Source organism: Plectrocnemia conspersa, unplaced genomic scaffold (assembly GCF_051122295.1).
Source record: "Plectrocnemia conspersa isolate PC_06_02 unplaced genomic scaffold, ASM5112229v1 ptg000006l, whole genome shotgun sequence".
Lineage (NCBI taxonomy): Eukaryota > Metazoa > Arthropoda > Insecta > Trichoptera > Polycentropodidae > Plectrocnemia > Plectrocnemia conspersa.
This window is the reverse complement of record NW_028277170.1, coordinates 13,557,177-13,583,559: the sequence shown is the minus strand read 5'-3', so window position 1 is coordinate 13,583,559 and position 26,383 is coordinate 13,557,177. Positions and strand designations below refer to the sequence as shown.

The following is a 26,383-nucleotide window of genomic DNA, read 5'->3' as shown; positions in this document are numbered from 1 at the left end:
TCATCATCAACAGCGAAATAGGTATACACCATATGAAAGCAACATTTTCTTAATGGGTATTGATATAGACATAATTTAATCGTCCTCAAGGTCTGAAGGATGAGCAAGAATATTATCCATAACTATTGATTTTTTCAAACCCGGTAGTCAGAATTGAAAATTCATAAAATCCTGCGAATTCGAAATATTATTTATTTAAAAAAAAAAACATTTAATATATTTTGTTTAAAACAAAATACATTAAACAAAAAAAAAATTTGAATCAAAGAAAATAAATAAAAAGCTCTATCTTTTATATTGGCTGTATGCACATAAATTTTGTTGGATTGTGCTTGACTCGTACGTTTGTAATTAAATTTCATAATTTTTCCTATTTTTAGTAAAAATGTGACACCTCCAATAATATTTATATAAATATATATATTAAGTCCATTTCATTTCATAAAACATAAACATTTGTATATCTAAGTTGATTATTTTTATATCGGATTTATTTTTTTACTGCATTTTAGCTAAACTCTTTTTCTAAAAATTTTATTTAACATTTAATTATTTCATCGAGCTATCAGTGATATTTTTAAATTATCGGCGGATGACACAACTAATATTAAAATCAACCATTTTAAATCATATAGAAGACGTAATCATACATAAAATGACGGTCAAATGATTTTTAATAAAACACAGCTTTAAAAATTTTGCAGGATTTAAAATGAATACATACAAAAGCACTTCATAAGTTATCACAACAAACTAATACAAAAACAGCATTAGAAAAATCATAAACATATGTATAGTTATTGGTCTAAAGATTATATTATTGTTGAAAAGATTTACATGTCTCCTTTAGTTCATTTAATATTTTCAGTATTGTTTAATTGACATTTATATAAATTATTTTGTAATGGTTGCCCACCCCACTCACTATAGTACGATTTACAGATATTAGATAAACAAAATTGGCGACAAGTCGGCCGAACCCTCCCAGCGACTGGTCATATTGTCTGTATCATTGGCAGTGCGTGGTCTACTCACAGCAGCTCAGACTCAACAGAGCAGCTGCCATGGCGTTCGTTTTCTTCATCATCACCGTGATCATCCTATACCTCATCAATATATCCATCAAGCCGAAGAAATATCCGCCAGGTATGTGGTGCAAAGTAGAATAAGTTTGAACATAGCATGCATACAGATTGACCCATTAAAATATATTTTAAATGCTGATAATGTGTGAACTTTCATGCAACATAAAAAAATACAAGTAAATTACTTTTTTACGATATATGAATTTCAGATCAATGCAATTTTTAAAGTATACATATCAGCAGTTTAAAATAAAGTATGTTATGAACCGGTAATTCTACAGAAAAAAAAGAACCTCAAGTGTGCGTTGATATACACAACATAAAACCCACTTTGTTGGAATATTGAATGAAATCCATTGCCACAAAAAATAAAAGCTCATTTCATAAGAAAATATTCTACCTCTGTCTATCATCGATATTTTAAATAATGAAAAAATGTTGATAAAGGCTTTCAATTAACTTAATTTATATTACAGTAATGGTAGTCACTTATAAATTAATGTAGATAATATTATATTTAAAGCTTGGATCTAAAAGTACATTTTGTATATCAAACAGTTAGTAAAGCTTTTAAAATTAATTATTTTTTATTTAATCTTTCACCACTCTATATATATAATTTAGCACTAAAATAAGTCATATAACAGATAGTGATATCATGATAATTGTAAAATAATATTTTAAATAAAATGTATGCCAATAATTCACTTCGTGATGAATTTGTAAATAAATTAGTTCATTATTGAATATCCCATCAAATATTTTTTTTAATAATATATTTCTTGTATGTTTGGCTATTTTTTCGTTCGATGACTTAGAAACTCGTTTCAAATCTAATATCGACTTAGGCTTTTCAATACTCACAGACAAAATATAAATTGTAAGTCACGCAAGGTCGTACGTCATTCTCAAGTCACACAATTTATTATACGATTCGGAATTATTTATATAACCAGTGGTATTAGATGGTGATTAATATCTAAAACATATACATATACACCCCTAGTGTTTTTTAATTTTGTATTATTTCTGAGAGATCAGAATTAGTGATTATTTATGATTCCAATCAGTCATAACAGAAACGTTTTTCCTAGATTTTCCTAATCTCAATGATGAATATCGTACTTAATATTTAAAATTAAACCGATCTAAGTCACGCATAGTGACATTTATGAATTTAAAGCTGTAATACTAGTTTATAATTAATAAAATAAATGTCACCGATTTACAGACTTTGATTTCAGTCTCGTGTCTCACTACATACTTAGTATATGTTGTTTGTGTTTACACTGCTGTAGATCATTGAAAATTTACAAAACATAAATATTAAATAAATTTCAATAAAACATATTTTAAATTGCAAGTTTAGTGTGTTGTTGCACTTTGAACAAGCGTGATTATTGACAGCTGTCTGATTTACAGTTCTGCCAACACATGAAACTCAAATTGCATTAACCTGTATTTTATTGGCTGCTTTAATTGTGATTTTATTGTTATTAATGTTGTCGTCACAATATCATATTGAGACTTATACAGCCTCGTGTAAGTCACGTGTAAATCTTATACTAAAATTCGCAAAAAAAATTTTTGTCAATACATGCTATAACAAATATGACGTAATATCATTTCGTATTTATATAATATATTTATATATGACATATGAGAGTTCCGATTTTTTATTTTTATTGCAATCAGTTTATTTACTAGTAAATAGTTAATTAGATAACGTAACCTAGTTGTGATTTGCAATTTTTTTTCTACTGACCCAATTTGGTACAATTCTGACCTTTGATACACCGATAGTCGAAAAGTATATTTTTTTATTATAACAAAAATTTAGCATATTATGTAAACAATTCCGACTATAAATTTTACATTATTTTAGTGTGATATATTTTACCTGTATCTGCAAAAACATGTGCATATCATTTACATTGATTCTCAATATGTTTTTAAAAGCATGTGCAAATATACGAGTGGCGACCGTCTGAGTCTATAAATAAACTGGTTATAATTTATTGATAACTTTGTGATTACGGTCAATGGTCCGCCTAACGCCAATAATCTGAAAATTATTAAATTTTATCGTGAACTGCATTTAATATATTATATATAGGAACATTTTCGTATCCACATCACTACTCGCTAGTCATAAACTTTGAGTATTGATGATTTTCAAGAGTTGTTACGTAAAAGCCGTGACGAAAAAGTGACATTAATGTCACGTGACCATTTGGCGTACGTGATTATTTATATAATTTATAATTCATTCATTATTTTATTTATTTTATTGCGACAGTGATTTTTGCCCTGCAGCTTTACGGATGATAAAATATAAATTATTTATTTCACATATAATAATTAAATTAATCATCAACAAGGGGCGGTTGATAATTAGTCGGCCTAGGCAAAAAAAAACATAGTTTTTTTCATCAAAACTAGTTTTATTTCTCAGTATAATCTCCTTTTAGCTCTACACATTTCTTTCAACGATTCTCCAATTTGTCGATGCGCTCCAAATAATACGAGTTTTGGAAGCCCTCAAAATAGGCCTCTGTTTTAGCGATGACCTCCTCATTCAACCCAAATCTCTTACCGCCGAGCCATTTCTTCAAGTTTGGGAATAAATAATAGTCTCAACACCTGATATGACTTCTAAAGTACAATAACTTGTCATGAATATATTAGTCTAGACTCTAGAGCTTTAGAGCTACGAGGTATATTCGAAAAGTAAAGATGCTAGTGAAAATGAAAGTGATTTTTTATTCGGTTTACACTGCCATTTCCGCTAGGATCAGTGTGACATGTTATTCTTGCAGTAAATATTAAAAATAGTACGAGCATTTAGTGCTCCTTTTCTTCTGTGCAAAATGAGAAACTGTTGCTAAAATACATCGTTACGAACATGTTAAATGGTGTGAATTTAAAGTGAAATTGACATTGATAAACTCATGAATATTATGAAGAATCCAGAACTGTTATTTATAAAACAGTTATCAAAGTATTATTATTCATATAGTGCTTTATCCTTTATCGTACGTTGACAAACATTATAACTAAATTTATATTTCTTAATACCATCATAAGAAAGGAGGAAGGGTTCTTTACAAATCACTGTCCTATGATCCTTAGCCATGATGGTTCTTTTTATTATTGGTCCTCTTTTTACTTGTGTCTTGCCTTGAATGAAGTACCTTGTCGACTGCTTTGTTAATTAATTCCAAGTATCCCTCTGGGTCCTTTGTTACACGAAACACAGATCATGTGTCCGAGGTACTCTATCGTACAAACACGTCATATCAAATATAAAACCACACATCAAACGCTTCCAGTATATTGATTGTATTAATTTTAAAGTTCAGGTCTCGCATATGTATAATAGCATTTTACGAATTTGATTAGACCACCTTTAAATTTTAAAAATTAGCTTCTACAAATTTAATTTCTTCATCGCTTATATTACTATTGTTAAAATACAATTCACGGGTTTATGAAATGCTTCACTGTTTCAATTCTATCATTGTCTAATTTTAAGCCTACTAAGCTAGCTAATTACCATAAATGTTATGTTATTGATGTTTATTCGTAGGCCGTAATTTATACATTATTTATTTACACTATCCATGGATCATCAGCATAACGTATATTGTTAACTGTGCGGAGCATGCGTATGTAAATCCACGTATCGAAAGCTTCTAGACGTTTTTTAATCATATATTAGCATCCACTCCGTATAAAAAACAGATAATACATTACGTTTCTCATTTTGTTCTATCCGTAAATAACGTGTAAATTTGTCCTGGTTTTCTCGAATCGGCATTTTATCTCTAGTGTGTGGTTCCAGTCCTTGTTTGAAATGTATCCCGTATGTGTTTTGTTGCATTATATAATTAATCTATTTATCTTTCGGATGCAGACGTGGCGGTTTTATTCCAAATCTAATCTGGAGTTTCGCTATCCGTTTATAAAACATTGCAATAAAGTGTTTTTTGTACATAATTTCAGGACCAAAATGGCTTCCGATCGTTGGTTGCACGCCGGAGTTCAAAAATCTTTCTAAAAAATTTAAAGGGCAACACTTGGCAGCTGCGCATTTGGCCAAGGAGTACAACACCAATGTCCTGGGATTGAAGCTTGGAAACCAGAACACTTGTATAGTGTTCACGGATGATCTGGTCAGGAAAGTGTTGACCAGCGAACATTATGAAGGACGTCCTGATTCCTTCTTCATGCGACTTAGATGTATGGGAATGCGTAAAGGTAATTACAATATTTTCTAAGAAACAATTCCTATATGTTTGTATTTCTAATCATCTGAAATGTGAGCCCATAAAAATAACTGTCATATATGATGTCATATAATTTATTTTAATATTTTTTTTGTAACAAAAGTTTAAGAAGCAGTATTTCAACTATGATTAAAGGTCATGGCTAGAATAGAATTAGTCATATTTTTGTTGTATGCAAGTTTTTTTCAAATATTGATGTTTGTTGGTTAAATAACTTGAAAATGCTTCAGCTGAACAAATTGCAACTATTAGTAGCAGACCAATCCATCAAATTAGAGACAGTATTTTAATGAGTAAAAAATACCTCGTTTAATTGTTTAGTAAAAACTTTTTATTTTAGCGTACGTTCTCCAATACAAGTATGATGTGGATATATAATATAAAATAATGATAGACATCTTTAAATATATTTTTAATTGTAAGATTAATACAAAAACCAATAAGAACGCCAAATTATCGAGTGATGACCTATTAAGATATTTTCATAATTATCAATATTATCATTTTTATATAAAAATTATCTGCTAATTTTAGCAACGTGATGCAGAAAAAAGTTATATAATTCATTAATGAATTAAATCTTATCAAAATTCAACCTTGTAGCAATAGTTGATATATTTTATGTTACATAACCAAATCTCTTGTCACATTGATAACATTTTCGTTGTTGCTAATTAATAGTAATAATACTTCTATAGTATTTTTTGCAGTGAAATTAATAAAAAAACATTAATTTAGATCTGATTTTACACACAAGATTTTCTGATCACCCAAATTCTGTGTTAGACACATTATAATATACATAGTACAAGTCCGTTTTTTTGTAAATTTTAGGTATAACTGGTGTTGATGGTCCGTTATGGCAAGAACACAGACAGTTCACCATGAAGCATTTACGTAACGTCGGTTTCGGAAAGCCAATAATGGAAGAGTATATTGTTGAAGAACTGCATCAGCTTTTGAAAACATTCGAAGAGCTTAAAAACGAAACTATTGTCGATATTGGTTTTAAAATAGCGCCTCACGTTATCAACGTACTGTGGATGTTCATAGCTGGTAAGATATATTCATATTCAATAAGTTGTGCTTATCTGATACTTCCGTTCTTTTAACAATATCCGTATACACGTTGGCGCAATTTTGTGGGAAATAAAAATGGATAGTATTTTGTATAATAAACATATCTAATGTTCATGGATACAGTGGCGTAGCAATGGGGGGGCGGACCGCCCCGAGCGGCACTTGCTTGGGGGCGGCATATTCGCGATGGGATCGTCTAGTGTGGTTCTTAACCCTGAATGCACTAAAACATATAAATATCCACGAATAACAAGAGCTTAATAATAACCAATTTATTATTTTAAGAAATGCTAATTTTATGACCCTGCAAAAAATATATGGGGGGGGGGGGCGGCGGCAATTTTAAGGATCGCCCTGGGCGGCACATACCCTAGCTACGCCACTGCTCTTCAATAATTTTCGACAAAGAAAACACATTTGACTAAAAAAACAATTTCAATAAAAAATAAATTTTTAGTTTTAAATGATTTAGTTTCAGATTATTATATACACATTTTGCAACTCAAAAAATCAATTTAGAGAAACAATAAAAATATTTGTCGCATATAAAAATAATATAATATATTAAAACGATAAAAATAAATTTATTGCTAGAATTTAATCTTAGAATGGAACACGTCATTTTAGATCCAAACTCAATGAAAAATGACGATTATGACACGGTCTTACACAGTCTTCTTGCGTGATATAAAATCACATCATTTGATGAGTCAAAAGAATCCTCTCAAATGTAGATATTGAAGCCGATAAATCAGCCGTTCAGGTTTCAGACACATATGCATCTTCAGGCCGGTTTACCGGTCTATAGAGTTAAAACGGTTAAAGGAATTTTGTTACAGATTCTAATAGTAGGACAATGGTATATGATAGGTACCTTATTATACGAAAGAGCACGACAAAAAATAAAACACAAATCGATTATAAAATGTGAGATAAAGCACGTTGCCCCGTATAGTCCAAACAAATATTTGACAACTAGTATGTGAATTAAATTTTTAGCTAAATTATATTTTCGTCAAAGTGTATGCACTTACATGTACTATTTCTGTACTTACAGTATAAAAATATTTTTTGCAAATATACAGGAAAGAGGATCGACAAAGAGGATTCCCGTCTTTCGTTGTTGCTCAATTTGCTCCGAGAGCGTACCAAGGCTTTTGACGTCTTCGGCGGTTTGTTGAATCAGTTCCCGGCCATCAGATACATAAGACCGGAATGGTCAGGATATAATTTGATACAACGTTTGAATGGCCAATTCCGTGATTTCTTCTTGGTAAGCTAATAAAAGAGACATGTGTATTTATGCTGAAAAAATTACATTTATGTATTTGCAGCGAAATGAATGGAACATTGTATTATGAATTGCTTGCGAAATATGTTGTAATTGTACACCTAATTATTTAAAATAAAGTATTTTATATATATTTTTTACAGGACACTATAAACGAACATCGTAAAACAGTCTCAATCGAGGACGAAGATCTTATCCACACTTATTTGTGCGAAATGAACGAACGTTTGAAGACAGAGCCGGATACGACATTCACAGGTGATCTATTATATTAATAAGATGTACACTGAGCAATGAAAAATGTTCTGGAAGAGTGTTCCTAGAATTAGTCTCTGACAAATGTCGATAGAGGAATGTCTCCGTTCATGTTGATTAATCTTGTTTCCCTCTCGGAGACTTTGTTACTAATAGCGTCCCAACATATTTTCCCAAAGACTTCTTTTGAACCTATCAAGATGCTGTGTATCTCTCACAATACTTTACATCTAATTAGTTTAATATATTAATAATCTTTCATGTTTTAGACCTATGCATTATCAATAAATTCCATTACACTTTTTACTCGAGTTTGTTACCCTTGACACTAAAATATTTCTAAATCAAGTTCTACTGCAGCTTGCCTTAAAGAGCATATATACATAATCCGATTCTCTCGAAGAAATCATATCCTCTGTTCTCTTTTGTACATTTTTTAATATCTTGAATACACTACTTAAATATAATAACTTAACTCAATATTACTATTGTATGTTAAAATAATGATTACAGATGATCAATTGGTAATGATATGCGTTGATTTGTTCATCGCTGGATCGCAAACCACAGCCAACACTTTAGATTTCCTGTTCCTGTTCATGATGACCCATCCAGAGGTGCAAAAGAAAGTCCAACAAGAGCTTGACGAGGTTTTGATGAACAAAGCTCCATGTCTAGAAGACAAAAACATGTAATATAAAGCAACATTATCCATTTAATTGTACACAAATCCATGTATTAAATCGTTTTTGTAATAAATACAGATTACCGTACACAATGTCTGTCCTACATGAAACCATGAGATTTATAAATATTGTGACTTTGACTGGACCGAGAAGGACTTTGTGCGATACTACACTAGATGGTCACATGATACCCAAAAACTCAGTTGTGCTAATCAGTCTTTATTCCGTACACATGGACAAGGCAATATGGGGCGATCCGGAAAAGTTTAGACCTGAACGATTTATTCAACCACAGGACGGAAAACTGAATGAAAAATTAGTCGATAGGATTATGCCATTTGGACTTGGTAATACATTTATTATATTAGATTATTAGATAAGGATAAACTAGCAAAATTTTAGTTAAATATTTTTATTCTTCATATCGATATTGTATAGTTTTAATTTAACGCTATTCTTCTCCAGCTGCATTCATTAAGTTAAACAGATAATCTATTGTATTGGCTATTATAGTATCATTGTCATATCTAATATTATTGATACGCAGACAATTAACATTTATCATATCAATATTATATATTACGGTGAAAATGTATGCTTTTTATGACTTTTGTTATAAGTGAAGATTTGTGTCTAGTAAACATTTATATAGTATGTCTAAAATTAATATAATGTTATTTACAGGACGTAGGAGATGTTTAGGTGAGACTTTGGCAAAAGGAGCTGTGTTCCTGTTTTTCACTGGAGTCATGCAGCGCTTCACGTTGGTTCCGTGCGATGGTATAATGCCAGAAATAGAATTGAATGCCGGAATAACTATCAGTCCACCAAGATACAATGCCACAATATTACCGAGACATTACAATAACGTTGTTACTAAATAAATAGTTTTAATGTATTATTATGTAATTGCTTTAAAGTAAGATTAATATGTTTATTATAAAGAAGGACGCAAAGATTCAACATAATGAATCTCAACAAAAATTAATTTGAAGTATTATAATACAAATAATGACAAAATATTGTATATAACATAATATTTATCCTGATCAAAACTTTTATATTATTATTACTATCAACAAATCTCTATTTAATGAGCATATATAAATGTGTGCATTAAAGAGCAATTAATCGGCATTATAACAAAACAATTTTTCAGTATATACCATGTTACTAATATTATGTATACATTATAAAACACAATTCAAACGTTTTTGTCAGATCTTTATGATTTAAAAAATAAAATAAATAAATCACGTTTACTTAAATCTTTATTATTTTTTTTTTTTTTTTTTTACTTAAATCTTTATTATCCTAAATATTTTATTTACTATCAATCAAATATACTACTAAGAAATAACTCTTTCACGTACATAGCTGTCACTTAGATGAAAAGCATTTTTAGGAAATTGTGATATTCATATGTCAAAGTCAATGTTAAGGTTTTATAAATAAAACTGTAGTTGTTTTTTTAAATATATAATTTATTAAGACAAGCATAATATAATTATTAAATATCATGTCTGTTTTTATGGCGAGAGCAAATTCTATGAATTAAATTGTATCAATAATCATTAAGCGTTGAAACTAACATCATATACATTGTAAGAAGACTTTGTTACCACTACATTACTCGAGTTCTACGACTACAATGCTAACATTATTTATAATAAGAAACTAGTCACAGTAATACTCTTCAGTATATCATTCAACAATACAACACTACTGATAAATTAAAACTCTTATAAATATTAAACGATTAAAACCCCTTGGCAGGCGACTTTTTTTTTCATTTATGGGTAAAAAAATAATATTTTTTTTATCTTAATAATTTATAGTATTTAATCATATAATAACGTAAAAAATATTTTTATTTTTTTAAACACCGATTTCCTAATAATGGATGAGTTGCAGCAGGTGGTCTTCTAGGAGGGGTAGAACTCAACAAAAATGTGACGTCTTTTTAATCCTTCCAAATCAAAACCAACATTTTTCTCTTTCTATATCACACTTTTACCCCTGGCTATTTGTTTTGTTTGTCTCATAAATTGACACACATGATAGGGGTGATTGACTTCGTGGCCAATGAGACTCAATGTGAATCTAGTAAGACCGTTTATTACAATATTTGCATAAGTGTGAGGGATGATTATCGGCGAGACATTTCCTCCGAGTGGTGGTGAAGCTGACGCAGGTGATGATGCCCGTGGATGATCCCCAGGGTTCTTGTGGCTGTCTGCAGTGAGTGTTAGGAGGTAATTCTTCTTGCGGCGATGGTCGTTCTTTGTGCCCCGTAGTGGATCGGTGAGAAGCTGTTGATGTGTTAAGGTGCGTGCGATAAACCTGTTTATCATGCCCAAAAATCGTCATAGCTTCTTCATTTTGTCGGGGCGAGGATAATTGGTGATGGCTGAAACATTTTCAGGAAGTAGCATGATGCCCGCCTATGACACGCGGTAGCCCAAAAAGTCGACCTTCTCTTTTCCAAAGATCAATTTAGCGGAGTTGATCAGTATTCTATATTCATGCAGTCGGGTCAAGAGTTGTTTTAGGTGCTCTTCGTGCTGGTGCTGGTCTTCGGAAGCGACAAGTATATCATCAATATACATGAAACAGAAGTCGAGGCCATGTAGCGCCGAGTCCAAAAAACTGGTAAGTTTGGGCGGCATTACGCAATCCAAAGGACATAAATGGGAATTTGTACAACCTGAACGGCGTTTAGATGGCAGTATTTTGATGTCCTTCGGAGCGACAGGTATTTGGTGAAAGGCCTGCACTAAATCGATGGTGCTAAAAACATTTTTATTCGCCAATGCGTGAGCGAAATCCTTGATGTGCGGGATCAGATACGAGTCGTGTATCGTTTGCGCATTGAGTGGGCGATAATCACCACATATACGCCACGCCACTGTCCAGGAATCTTCTTGACGAGGTGCAAAGGTGACGAATAGGGACTTACTGAAGGTCGGATGATCCCGTCGTTTAACAGTTATTGAAACTTGTCATTTGTTTATCTGGCGCTAGTCGTCGAGGGCGATTTGAAACGGGAGGTCCTGGGGTGGTTCTAATGTGATGCGTGGTTGTGTGCTTCGACCGTCTTTGTAGCGATGACATCTTTGCTGGCTGCATGATTTCGGAAAACTTTTCATTATATAATGGTATACTGAATTCCTTGTGTTTCAAAAGTAGTCGTGCCGTCGATGAGGCAAACGAGTTTCAAATCGACAATCAAGTGGAAGTGCCGAAGGAAATCGGCACCGATGACGGGTTTCGTGACGTTGGCGATGATAAATCGCCACTAGAAAATATGTCAGTCCAAAATCGATAGAGAGCTGTCGCCATCGGAATGTGCGGATAATTGTTTCATTCGCCACATAAACGCATTCGACCACATAATTCGCCACATACGACTACCTGGCAAGGATCAGATTGGACTTCATAATCCTGTTTGAATTTATTGCATATACTTCAATCGAGTTGTGCTTGTCAGATAAATAGGTGATAATTATCTATCTGTATTGTCAATTTCTTCAGCAGTTTCCTGAAACATTTATAATATTATATTAGTGTTACCCGTGATGATTGTAAGTTTTTAAAGGAATAGTTCCTAGTTAAAATTATTTATGATGGAAGAAGAGAAAGGAAGACGATCTGCGGAAACTAACCATATGACACATGTCGATGCTAAAAACATGTTGGTGGATTTAAATACCATCAGATCATATACCAGCATTTTTAATTTGTAGCGACAGATATACATCATCAGTCAAGAGACAGGCACCATCGGAGGGAATTGTCATGCACAAGTGACAAACGGACCCCGAACCCCTACTTTTCCATAATCTGAGAGATTCGCAAGGGCCGCTTTGTATAGTTCGCTGTACAAACGTCCACAAAATTATCAACCAGCTCCATATGCGCCGACCCACCATATCAGCTTAAATGAGTCCTAATTTCTCCTCTTAGTTTAATTTTGCAACTATAAATTGCTAAGACGGGGAGTACTGTAGCTACTCATATACAACATCAGTCAAAAGACACAGCAGACGCGAATATGAAGTCCCACTGAGCTATGCTCACGAACTAAGCAATTATCGACCAGCACTACCGAAAACTTTATATCGAAGCGACAACATACGCTTCAAATTTTTAAAGCTTGTGATATTTATTATAGTTTTGATTTGTTTTGAATTAATCAAGAAAGTTTGAGTTTTCCATGTAAATTGGTGTCAGTAGTATAAGTAATGTTTATTAATTGGTATAGAATAATATTTATAGTATGTATAAAGAAGATTTATAGAAATATACAAAGTCGGTGCAGAGGTTTGTACAAGAGGAGCGTTCCCAGGCGCTGACCTCTTGACTACAATGGGCAAAAATAAGGAACGCAATCACGACTTTCTAGGGCACTCTAAAAGCTTGCAGCTGAAAGTCGCCGAGCATTGACGGATTGTCGGCACCGCTTCTTAGGAACTTCAAAGTGCTTCATTTTTGCTTAAAATACCTCCGTCTAAACCGTAACAGAATTCCGCCAGGCAAGGGATTTTAAATTATGAAGTAAGAATAGTATTCACTTTTTTTTTATTAGCATCAAAAGTAAATTACATTAATCATCGATATTCTGCATCTCATATTTCAAAAAGAAAAACTTGGTGTCATTTATCTGTATTAATCATTATCAATATGAAACCAAATAAGCAAAACAAGGTAGTACATCCTCAGCATGTACTATTCTATATATTGACTAGAATATGTGACTAATGCGAAAAAAATTGTGAAGAGGGCAATTTCATTGTTTTGGTCTAAATATGGATTGGTTATTCATATTATTGGTGATATCGAATAGTCTATAACGAAATCGAAAACTCAGTAGACCTTTGACGGTCAACTGGATTAGATCTATTAGTCGAGTGCTTGGCATCGCAAAGTAGATAATCCAAATTACGAGCAGCATAATGGTGATCGAGTCAAATTCCGAAACAATCATATGGACTGCAGTATCAGTAATCTGCGTCTTTATACCTATCTGCATTGCCGTGTATTTCATTTACATGACGTACACTTATTGGAAAAGAAGAAATGTCAAAGGGCCAAGTGTAATACCTTTTTTCGGCCACTATCTCAGAGTATACCTTGGATCTATCACCGAATCTGAGCTATACAAGGAAATATATGATGCATTTCCACTGGATTCAGTCGTCGGATTGTATCGAGGGTTCAAGCCCGAGCTGTTGCTACGAAGTCCCAACAAGATTCGGCTGGTCGTATCTGAAAACGATAGTTTTGAGAATCGTTCGAAATGCTTTGCAGAAGATTCAGTGTCTTTAAAGTACACGGTGTTCCATATGAGAGGTGATTTGTGGTGCAACTCTAAAGTGATGTTATCGAACGCATTCTCCATACCTAAGATGGACAGAGCCCTACGACTGATTGTAAAAACAAGTATGTATTTTACCAAGTATATGAAATTTAAAGTCGGAGATATGGCCAATTTAGAAATTATGAAGCTGGTGGATTTGTTTATCATTGAAGCTCTCACTAGTTACATTTTTGGCATCGAAAGGAATATAGATATTGACGAGGAGGTTCCGTTCAGCTTGATAGAAGGCATTTTCGACAAAGATGGAGCAAAATTGGTCGAAATTTTGAAGAAGCAGGTATTTCCGAACTTTTTCAATTCGTCAAATGTTGAAACAATGATGCCCAAGATTGAAAAACGACTGAAGAAATATTTAATGAATTTGTTTTATACAAGACAAGAGACGGGAGATGCCAGATATGACTTTATCGATGTACTTATCGGTATGAAAGGGTACGCTAAGGACTCCAACACAACGTCTGATAAATTGAGATTTGACACTGCGTTTTTATGTGCGCATATGATTGGATTCTTTGCTGCTGGTTATGAGTCTAGTTCTTCTCTGCTTTCTCTAATGATGTACGAGATCGGTATGAATGAAGAAATACAAACAAAGTTGTACGAAGAATATGTTCTAACTATGGCGCAGCACAACAGTAAAATTACTTCTACGTCAGTATCAAAAATGAAATACTTGGATATGATTGTTAGGGAAACGATGAGGAAATATCCTGCCGTTGGAGTTTTGAAGAGGGTATGCAATTCAAATTACCGATTTCCGGAAAACAATTTCACGGTCGAAAAAGGCACTGAAGTACTGATACCCGTGATGGGTTTGCACAGCGATCAAGGCTTCTATCCAAATCCCGAGAACTTTTGGCCGGAAAGGTTCAACGAGACTAACACAGCCCACAGACACAGCATGAGTTATCTGCCGTTTGGCCAAGGATCCCGCAAATGCATAGGTACTGTTCAATGGTATTAGGTGTGATAAATTTGTTTTACTTATTTTTCAAACTTTCAGGTGAATGTCTCTCTAAGATGTTGCTCAAAGTTGGAGTCATAACTATTATAAAGGATTTTAAGTTGGAACATTGCGATAAGACCATGACGAGCATTATGGTTGCCCCCAAGCCGATCATTCAAGCTAGTAGCGAGGACATATGGATGAACTTTAAGAGGAGAATAGAATATGTCGATGAAGTTTAATGAGCATTAAATGGAAACTGTTAATATACATTTACTTTTATTATTTTCTATACATCTAAATTTGTATCTCTTTAAACGTATCTTGTATTCATTTTTAATAATAATATAGTTCAAAATAAAAAAAATATGTTATCATTTCTTATGGATTTCAAATACTAATTTAACACTGAAGGTGCTGCACTTTTGCGCGAAAAAACACACGTACAGCCGCCATATTTGCACGCAATCGAAAAAAGTGTCAAATAATCGCAATTTTCATATTACGAAAATTACGCTACCAATAATTATAAAAGTTGGTGTAGGCACTTACCAAATACAATATCAAAGAGAAATTTTCGGTCTTAAATATTCAATTTATGCAAAATATTTATCGGCTCTCTATGGAAGAGAAATAATTTTTTAACGCTACCTGTAATAAAAGAAGTTCTCTTATTTATGTCTTCTCTTTATTGATGGTTGTTTTATCGGCATTGCGCGCTCCAACTGCAGGAAGCGCGTGCAGGTGGCCCTAATGAGGGCTGTTTGTGCGAGTATCTCGGATTAGGACAGAAAGGCTGTCCGTGAATGGTGCTGGACGTCTTTGGGGCTCCGAGAGGGGAGGTCCTATTGGTGCTCCGCTGCGTCAGGTGATAGGGGCGGCCGTCTTCGCGGTCGGAGTAGCTTTTGCAGAAACGTTCGAAAGCTCGGAGGTTTTTCTTTGACGCAACTAGGTCTTGGTGGGTAAGAAGGCCCGGGTTCTCCAGGCCGAGAGCGGAGTGGAGCTGCATTCGCTCCTCGTCTAGAAGCGGGGGTTGTATGTACTGTATTTCCATTGAGCTGAGACAATTTCCGGGAGAAGAAAGTTAGCGGTTGCCAGTCTCTCATGGAAGTGTGCTGGAGGACTGCCCCCGCGGTTGCGTCGGTAACTGTTATAACAAACACATAAAGAATGACACATTTGAAAGGAAACCGACGACTATTATAACAAACACAGGAAGTAACCAACCTATTTGATGGCAACGAAACAAATGTGGTTTGTAAGTTTTTTAACCAGCAGCACTCGACTGCGAGCTGTGCGTACTACGGCTGTGCGTCGGCGATCATAGTAGTGCGCGTCTGCCCTTACCAGGAAGGGTGGCCAAATAACCAGTACTATATTGGTAAATCCAGTACGAATGGTTGCCTTAATATAAAGATGACGATACTCAACTTAACTATACGATACTAATAAGTTAATAATATTTGTATCATATCATAAATTGAATCAGCGCAACCTAACCTAACAAGTAGAGTTTTGGCCATAAGTAGTAAAATGTGCAACATGAATGATATTGTTCGGTATTACCCCCACTTAAAAAATCTAGATAAATCTAATTCAATAATCTATAAATAGGTCATCACAAGATTATTTTTACTTAGCCTCTCTTCATGTTTTTATTTTTTATTTCTTTATAAAATCTTTTTCCCCTATCTAGATTAAAACACCTTCTTACCACCCTCCTCCAATTAATAATAAAACATATCAATATTTACAACGAATAATAAAAAAGGGACAACATTATTCATTTATTAATTTTGTTGTATCATATTACAAATTATATAATATATGTTAAGAACCATTATATTTTTATTTGAGAGGTAGATTTTTTTGAAAAATTATATAATATAGGTAAAAAATACATTGTTTTGAGAATTAAGGATATTTGCATAATTTACATTTTGCTTGTTTGTTATTTTAGAAATAAGTCTGCATTTTCTAAAGACAAATGTAAAATATTGTTTTCAGGACTGCAGCCACGATATTTATAAATTGCCTCTCATCGAAAAGGAATTTTGTCGACCCGAGAGACGAGAATTGCTGCCTCGAGTAGTCGCCCGAGACGCCAATTACTCCAAATGGAGGCATCATTTATTTTGAATGTGGGCGCCACTTGATTATATTTAAAACGGTATCGATATCTAGAAAAAAAATTGGAGAATATATACTAAGTTGTATAATAAACGCCAATTATTCCAAGCGGGGGCGCTACTTACTCTGAATGTAGGCATTATTTAATTATATTTCACATGATGCAATTTATCCCTTACCGGTCGCTTGAAAAGGCCTCTCGGAGCGATTCATATTGTGACTTTGTTAGCTTTAGAAGCAAAAACAAATAGAGATAAATTCAAAATCTTCTTACAATAAAAATGTGACACAGTATAACCAGATGTTATTCGACTACTCTAGTTAAAAAATAGATTGACTGTGTTGCGGTTATAAAGTAGATAACTGCTCTATAAAATAGAGTACCGATGGGCGTACATTAACGAAATTCAATAAATAATGCGTTACTAAAAATGTTTTGACCTTGTGTCCCGCTTTTAACCGATAATAATTTTGTCTGCCGCATACTAAGTATTATATTAAAAAAAATAAAAGGGAATTTGGTCTCACTAAATTTTTCTATATTCGATTCATAAATTCCCAATTTTTTTATGAAAACGTTGAAGTTTGATTGGCTTATTATTGCGATTTTTTTTTAAATGAAAATAATGTAAATGTTATAAACTTAAATATAGCTATAATTTATGGGATGAGATCGTCATTTTCAGTAAGAATAATTCAACCGAATATAATTGTGCTGTATGCGGGCCGCTTGAAGAACATAGGTGGAAACGATAACAATTATCTATAATCGTTGCATGTTTTACCCCAGGGTTAATATTTTTCGGAACTATTTTTCTTATTTTTTAAGGGCAGTGACTTGAGTTTATGGTATATAAGTTTGTTGGAAAATTAATAAGTGTATTAATATAATCCAGAAAAAATTGACAATACACAAGCTAAAAATAATCCAAGATCATAAGTATCGAAATTTAGAAGAGATAATTCAATGAATTCAGGGCGTATATTACAAAGTTATTTTTATATAAAAATCCGCCCACTCATTTATTACAATACCGATTTATTTAAATGCTAATCAGCTTCATATTTATAATTCGATAGGGGTTTGTTCGTTACTGCAATGGAGAAATTAAGTCGGCAGGACTAAAAACGGTTGAAAAGCTTTTAGCAAAATTTGCACGCATACAAATCCAAATTTCACGTTATTAAGACAAACCTCATGTTTTAAACGCTTTAGAAAGAGGAGCTTCTTTGTTTAAATGGAACACCATCATGAGAAAACTTATTTGCAAATTAAGTCAAAGTACCTGCCATGAATCAGAAAGATTTAAAGTATCTGTCGCAAACTCCTCGAAAAATAATACCAACGGCAATTAGTTTCAAAAAAACTACTTAATAGTCATGGCGAGAGTTTGGCAGACCCAGGAGTTCTACCGAACCAAGCGGAGCTACAAATAATAATAAAAAATATGATTGTCTATTAATTAATAGCTTCTTGAATATTTTTGTATGTTTTACTAAGTAACTATTATTTTCTTTGGTGTAAATAATATTTACAAAATATCAGTAGGATCGGCCAAATGTTTTTGCAATAAGATATTGAATATTATGGTGTTATGTAGCAGCTACACAAACCATTTAAAAAGTTACTTGCTATAATAAATCAAGAGCCGTTTTTCCTTTCAAATGTGTCATTAAAAAAATACACGCTTTATTTAGCTGCGAATGTAAAAACTGGACAAAAACAGATTTTTAGATAAAATACGAAACGGTCGGGATATATGTATGTATGTCACAAAATTTTGCGTTAGCGATAGAGCAAAAACTAATCAACCGATTTTTTTGTGTTTCCAGGCAAACATTGGCTGTTGACATATATGTTTTTGCCTCTTTGTTACATACCTACGATGCTTTTAAGAGTCATTGTCGCCTTTAGGCAAGTTTGAAATGCCATCCCTGTATTTTTAATTTAAATGTGATCTTTTAATTGTTATTTTATAATTATAATATAATTTAAATTCCTGACGTATGTACGTAATAAAGTATTTTTAATATTTTAACTAAAATATAATATAAAGCTGTTGTGCTTTATCGTCATTAAAAACTAAAGGCGAATGCTTTCTTATGTAAATAATATTATTAGATATAAAAAATATTAATGTAAAATAATCTATTGAAACTTACAATACAATTCATTAGTAGGTTTACATATATATAATAAATAATTACTAAAAACAGTTATACAAAGGTTGATATTTAAAAAAAACTTAATAATTAAATTGAACACATTTTTGGATATTTAATTACACAATTTAATTATTTACGTAGCATAAGGTGTTTTCTTTATATAGATTGTTAAAAGTTAGCTAGACGTTTAAATTTTTTCAGGAAGAATAAATCTGTATTGATTCGTGTAACACAACTCTTTGAATCTTTGCTCATAAATATTTTATTTTCTCTATCACCCCCGCTTTTCATTGTTAAATTTTATGAAGTGTTCTAGAACTATGAACCTTGGATTGATTAAATTCGCTCTAGGGAGAGATAAAAGTAGCATTTCAATTTATTTATACCTAATAATAATGCGGGGGTTGACATTTACGCGGTAGTTATTTTCACTGTGGGTAAAACGATATACAAACACAAACTAATCAAAATTACCATTTACAAATATTCTTTGATTGTCATCATATTTTATTTAAAAGCTATCCTAATTTTAATGCAATCCTAATTTCATATATTTTTATTTCAATAGCTTTGATTCTATATTTATATGTGTATTATATAATTAAAATTCTACGGGCCAATTATTCCAATTTGTGCAAAAGACCGTCTCTCACAAAATTAGATAGCACATAATTGCATATAACACTTAAAGCAATATATGTTAATGCAGAATTGAAGCGCGATCAACTTGTAAACTCAATAGCGCAAAAACAATTTTCACTTCTCAGAAGTCAAAAATTCACGTCAAAAGCAATAAAATCAGGTCGGCGCCGTTGCACTGGGGACGCTCGGCGTCGAGTACAACTTCTCACACAAAAATTCGTCAAAAATCGATCGCTCACACGGCGATTACTCATACGTATATTGCTCACACATAACATCACTCACACGGTTTAAGGAAAGATAAGTTTTTATGGAAAGTTGCCATGTGAGTAATGATCATCAAACCGTACGCGATTATGTACAAGTTTGGTCTACATCAGTGGTCATCACGCTATCCATATTTCATTCAAAAACACACATACGATTTACTCACACAATCGTATTGTATGAGATGACAACCAGTTACTGTGATATTATATATATTTTATTTTGTGCGAAATAGACCGATATGTTTATTTTTATAACCGGATGTGAAACAGTCGAAATCCTTGAAATCGAAAACAAGCGAGACAACGAACATTCTTCAAATGTATTAAATATTTCCAAAACTTTTTATTTGTATTTTTATAGTTTTTTATAAGTAAAAGTTTAATTGACAGACAAAGGTATATGTTTATTAGGGTTCATTTATTGCTCTCTGTGATATTTTTTTGTCATCTTTATCCGCGAGACAGGTTCGTTATTAGTTATATTTATATGTCATGTATTATAATAAGAATTAGCCCTCGCGGTTGAAAACCTGTGCTTGCTAGAATGAATCCACACAATATTTAATTATTTGTCGGTATCGTTGCCGTCGAGCACCACACAATAGAAGATATTGAATACGTCCAATATTGTCGAACAGATGGGAAGAAGGTGAATTTAATATACTTTTAGAGGATTTAAAAAGTAATAGCGAAAAGTTTTTTATTTGTTTGTTTCAAAATGAGACATGACTGCAAAATCATTATATCCTGTGTTTCCTTTCGCTTATTATTGTACATTCGTAAACTAATTAAATCGGATATAAATTCGATGATCTTAAAATTGTGTGACAAAACTTGTAGGTACATATGGAATGGGCTCAATGAAATCATCGAAGGCGATGAATAAATTATTATATTATTTAATCATGTACAATATATGTATATCATTTTAATTTATAATAATTCCGATATTATTAAATTTATTATTTTATTTTAAATATATAATACGTCTCAATTTTATTTTTATTTGCTTTATTCGTCTTATACACAATGCTTCTCCTACTATCCGCAAACAGCAGCAAAAGAAGATCACAATCCGCTGGTAGGAGAGATTACGTTCTACAACAGAGCCGCATCGACATTAAAAATTGTCCCTGGACCGTATTGAAAATTTTAAATTCAATTTTACCGTTAGTAGGGTCTGCAAATCCTTGCCAAATTTACTGAAAATACATAAATAAAAACTTCTTGAAAATAATTAAGACCTTCTTTATTGAAATGAAAGAAAATACACAAATTATGAAGTTACTAATATTATTATTTTTTAAATTATTTGTATTAAAAATACGTTTCTATGACAGTATGTATTATATCATAAAAACGATTAATTTTGTTTATTTTTTTAAAATTCACTACTCTATTTCAAATTATTCATATTTATTTCAAAATGTCTACTACTGCATACAAAGGCCCATTTTTTCGTCAGAAGAATTTTTCTTACAGTGTCACGTCTCCCTTAAATTATAAAAAATTAAATAGTTTTTATTATATGTGACATATATTACTTGTTAGATTTATTTAAAAAGCATAATAATATAATTAATAAGAAAACAAGGGAAAAATGCAACCATATAATTTGAAATAAAAAGCCGTTTTCGCTGTTGTCGGAAAGCTAAAGCTTCTCAAAATTAATTTAGGCCATTGTAAGCTTTCCCAATTTCAATTATTAGCTACTTAATTGGTATTTGATTAATACCTGAAGGGATGTGACTTTGCAGCCAAATATACACTGAAAAAGCTGATACCAGTTTGTTTTATAATACAGAATGATGCAATTCAAGTTTCCTATGTTGGCAGCACTGTAAATCAGACAACTGTCGATAATTAAGCGTGTTCAAAGTGTCAAATATTAGTTTGCAACAACACATTTACGAAATAGATTGCTCAACCATGTGTGTGATTATTAACTTTAACGCACAAAATACTACATATATTTAAAAAAAAGTTTTTTATTGTTATTAAAATTTGATTAGCTAGAAATCGAATATATTGATGTGGAAGACACGTGGTTCCAACAGGATGGCGTAATTTGTCATACATTGGGTGCAACGTTTGATGTTTTGCGTGAAAAGATCTTAAGTCGCATTATTTTACGTTTTGGTGACGTCAACTAGTGCCGAAGAGTCATATTTATGCCGACAAACCCGAAACGTTGGAGCACTTAAAAACTAACATCCGTCAAGTTATAGCCGAGATACCGCCCGAAATGTATGAAAAAGTTAATTTCGAAAATTATATTGAAAAGATGTGATCTACATAGCGTCCAGATGTGGCCATTTAATTGATACTGAAATACATAAAATATTCAATTAATTAAAAAAAAAATCCGAAGTTATCCTTAAAGTGGTTGTGTTTTTAAATTCAGAAACTGAACTTGTACCTCCCTTTAATAATTCAATTAAATCGGATATATTTCATACTGAAACTTATACAAGAAAAATTTAATTAAATGCAAATTTGCAAAAGGATCGGCTGCTGTAAAAGGTCCAGAGGCGGGCATTTAATTAATGCTATTTATCATAATTAATGAAATACGTCAAATGTTCGATAAATAAAAAAATATCCAATATCGATAAATAAAAAAATAAAGATATCCTTTAATTTGCAGGCCCCTGGAATATGTTCCCACTCGGCTGTGATTTCGTAAGGCAGGTCTTACGTTAATAAATTACAAAAATATTTAAAAAAATATTTCATGAAGTGGAACATTAACATTAACCATAATAAAATCAGCCTGTAATCTCTAAAACGTGAGCAGGGGAGTAACGTATAAATTAAATATAATTTAAGTACCTGGACTCTAAGTCAACATTTAATAAACGCATTTTGAAACTTTATTTTAATGTGATTGTAAACATTTTTGGTCAATTTTAATTGCAAATTAAAATTTATCCTTCCTTAATTCGCATAAATAATAACAGCTGACTGCAATTACCAACATCAGTTGACTGGTTTAGGTGAATACTCATTTGTAGAGGACTAGCTTTTATCGAATCGTGCCTTCTTATGCCTGCACTTCACTCTCCGGAAGTAGGCGATGGTTGGCCAAGGACGGAGAATATAATGTGTTAATTCGGGGTTACTTCGGTCGAGCTCGGTTCTCCCCGCTCTAAAATCTCTCGGAAGTTCTCCGAGGTTACCGCGAACGGGAGGTAAAGGGGGGGGGGGTAATTTAGGTCGACTAGGCCAGCTTCGAGCGCTTCCGAAAATTCCGAGATCAAATAAATAGTCGGATTGTTCTTTCGAGCGCGAGCGGCGAGATACTTTCCCTTTCGCTCTCTCGCGTGTTAAGTGACGAGAGTGAGAGAGATAATGATATGGTTTTTCGCAAACTGAGATAGAACGAGTATCTCGGTTCAATTTCAATATGGGCGTAGGCGTTCTTCACGATCGCTGCACTGTGTGGTATTTGCTCGATCTGGACGGCCAAAATTATTTCTCCACTTTAGTTGATTCCATAAGTGCTCTTAGTCAAATATATGATTTTATAAGTGTTAAAAAATACATTATAGAAAAAAAAACTAAAAAAATTAACTTGAAAAAAATTAACTTTTTTTTTGTTTTTCATGAAATAATTCATGCAATTTTATTTTAAAAAGTATTTAAAGTATTTCTTTAATTGTAGGCCCGAGGAAGAGGAATTCCGTGTTGAACGGTCGTGCGAAATTCGCCGCGTAGCGTAAAAAAAAATTGTACAAATTTTCTGTTTTTTATTAAGAAAAAGTATTTGACTAGCATTTTATCATACTCGGTATCGCTTTTTTTAAATATGTGTATATTTGGTGATTCTAAACAAATGTTTATTCTATTTTATTAGTACGCGATCCACAATTTGACGTTTACTGATTTTACCACGGTAACCATATTATTAAAAAATTACAATCATTACAAAACTGTATTTTAAATTTGACGTTAACACGTTACCTATTTAAAAAGTTATAATGGTTTAAAAGGTTTAGGTCCTAACTTTCGCGACTAAGCCCCGTCCTATTTTTAAGAATAATGCATTTTTAAGGTATGCAATGTGTTAAAAACCGCAAAAATCCGCAGTCAATTTTACATGTATCATAAAGAGAAAGACCTAAGCTATATATTGTATATAAAATCTAGATTAAAAAGTGGTGGGAAATATAACTAATGAACTCAAAATTTAAAAAATATATAGGCAAAAGTACTAAAAAATGGTACTTATTCAAAATAATATTGTGTGTTTAATATGACAGCTATTGCAAGAAAGAGCTATGAAACGTTGAAACACTTACCTGCTTTATCATAATCAATGGTTTGAATTTTTCACTGTACTCAAATAAAATAATAATAATTGCACAATGTACGAGTTGCGAAAAATTATCAGCTTTACAGAACAACTTTTTTTTTATCTGCGCTTAAATTTTCATAGTCGATTTTAATCGAAATACCACACCGTGCGCAATTTATACATTTTGGGGGCTGTGTGGACGCTACTCGGAAGTCGGCGACCTTGACCATATTCGGTAGACCTTTGGGTTCGGTAACTTTCAGAGAGTGATAAGTGCAGGCATTAGAGTAAGATGTTAAGACTATGTCCTGCAGCTTCACTACCACGACGGTTTAATATTTAAGTTTGAAAATATCTTGCAACGTGAACGTTACGTACCATATTTTTATGTTGTACAAGTGTATCCATAAGTCTTTCCACTGGTGTTTTATTCGACACAGCGAGGGTTACTACAATTAATAAAGTATCAAAATATAAAAGCTTCTCTTGGGCTCCAAAAGTATAGTTCAGTCGAGTCAAATATATGTAGCATAATACAGTTTTAAATTTTATATTACATATCTAAAAGTTAAAAACCAGTCTCGTACCCTTGAAAATGTTTTCTCACACCCATAAGAGTGCACGCCTCTCAGTTTAAGAAACCCTGCTTTAGAGACGGAAAAACACATATCGATGGTTTCATATCTTCAGCTAAATTTACTTATATTAACACTTAATCCATTGCGTTTTATTTTATTTTTTCTTTCACTTAAATTGTAAAAGGTTTTTTAGTTTCCCTCTTGAATTGTAACTACCAGCGTTTTATTTTATACTCTAATGTTTATTATATTGTAGCTAATAAAAATATGAAACATTTATCAGTAATATGTACTGTGTTGTAATCCTTTATTTATTGTCAAATATTTAAAAAAAAATGTAGGCAGTATTTATTTGACGTATTGAATCGTCTCCGCAAGGAGTGCATAGCGTTCGCTGCGTTCAGGTGTGATCAGATCGACACCAAACAATATTTTCTTCCAACTTCTCAAAAGTTTGCGGCTTGTGAGCGGGATGGAGTGAAACATCGGGCGAGATAGAGTGTGTGAAAGAGATAGAAAGAGAGGGATGGGGATACGGCGAGCGTTCAGTGTTGCTCGTGAGCCCGGCGAAGGCTCACGTCGCCGCTCGTAGTCGCCGCTCGTAATCGCTGGTCTTCGTAAACTAACGAGAGTGATAAAGTGCGCGAAAGCTGTGACAATTATTGTCTAAAAGTGATTCAAAGTGTGTGAATAGTGTTGCAGGCCAGAGCCGTTTTGTAAATATATTTAAAAATCATAAACAAAAGAGTTTTTAATTGTTTTTTTTATGCCGAGTTGAAATTTTAAATGCTTGATGACTAAACCTTTATCAATGTAACTATTCTGATTTCGCGAGCTAGGCAAATTCATTTATAAGTGGGCAGTGATTTTATATACACTGCACCATTTGATCAGCATATAAGATTTTGAACTGCACATGTACATAATAATAAACTTAACCTAAATAGTGGATGACCTTCGATCTCATTTAAAATTCATCTATATATATATCAAAATATATAAAGTTTAAATTTTAAATTAACTTATACTTGATTGAATACATATTATTCTCGGGGGCGGCTCATGACATTAAACACAGGTGGGGCCCGAATAAATAAAATACAGAAAATCGATTAACCCATTGTAATAAAAATGATATACATGTGTATATTACAAGTAATAGCATTTTTATTATTATTATTTTTAACTTCTACAACATAATTTATTTTTTATAAATATTCTAACCTTTAAATTTTTAATGTAATACATATTTTTCAACAACAATTTTAAAATTATTTAAAAATTGATCA

The 26,383-nt window shown here is 32.4% G+C and overlaps 3 protein-coding genes and 1 long non-coding RNA gene across 6 annotated transcripts in view; 3 read left to right on the top strand and 1 right to left on the bottom strand.

Moving 5' to 3' along the window:
• Positions 1-993: 993 nt before the first annotated feature.
• On the top strand, positions 994-9,958 carry LOC148234287 (putative cytochrome P450 305a1). Its single transcript, XM_088187266.1, has 8 exons — positions 994-1,146; positions 5,091-5,345; positions 6,209-6,430; positions 7,540-7,727; positions 7,889-8,003; positions 8,514-8,691; positions 8,765-9,033; positions 9,371-9,958. The coding sequence occupies exons 1-8, from the start codon at positions 1,065-1,067 to the stop codon at positions 9,568-9,570; spliced, it is 1,509 nt and encodes a 502-aa protein (XP_088043392.1). The 5' UTR covers positions 994-1,064; the 3' UTR covers positions 9,571-9,958.
• A 631-nt stretch (positions 9,959-10,589) lies between these two features.
• On the bottom strand, positions 10,590-16,560 carry LOC148234285 (uncharacterized). Its single transcript, XR_015809847.1, has 3 exons — positions 16,240-16,560; positions 15,664-16,159; positions 10,590-12,227 (listed from the first exon to the last, which is right to left on the bottom strand). It is a non-coding gene; the product is annotated as an uncharacterized LOC148234285 (long non-coding RNA).
• On the top strand, positions 13,259-15,166 carry LOC148234286 (cytochrome P450 6B5-like). Its single transcript, XM_088187267.1, has one exon. The coding sequence runs from the start codon at positions 13,642-13,644 to the stop codon at positions 15,028-15,030; it is 1,389 nt and encodes a 462-aa protein (XP_088043393.1). The 5' UTR covers positions 13,259-13,641; the 3' UTR covers positions 15,031-15,166.
• A 9,114-nt stretch (positions 16,561-25,674) lies between the features above and the next one.
• Positions 25,675-26,383, top strand: part of LOC148234283 (uncharacterized) — a 262,549-nt gene continuing 261,840 nt past the window's right edge. For 2 of the 3 annotated variants that reach the window (XM_088187750.1, XM_088187748.1), the window contains exon 1: positions 25,680-25,810. The gene's annotated coding sequence lies outside the window, so the exon portion shown is untranslated. Of the gene's footprint in view, positions 25,811-26,383 lie in introns of all 3 variants that reach the window. The other variant, XM_088187749.1, reaches the window with a different exon arrangement.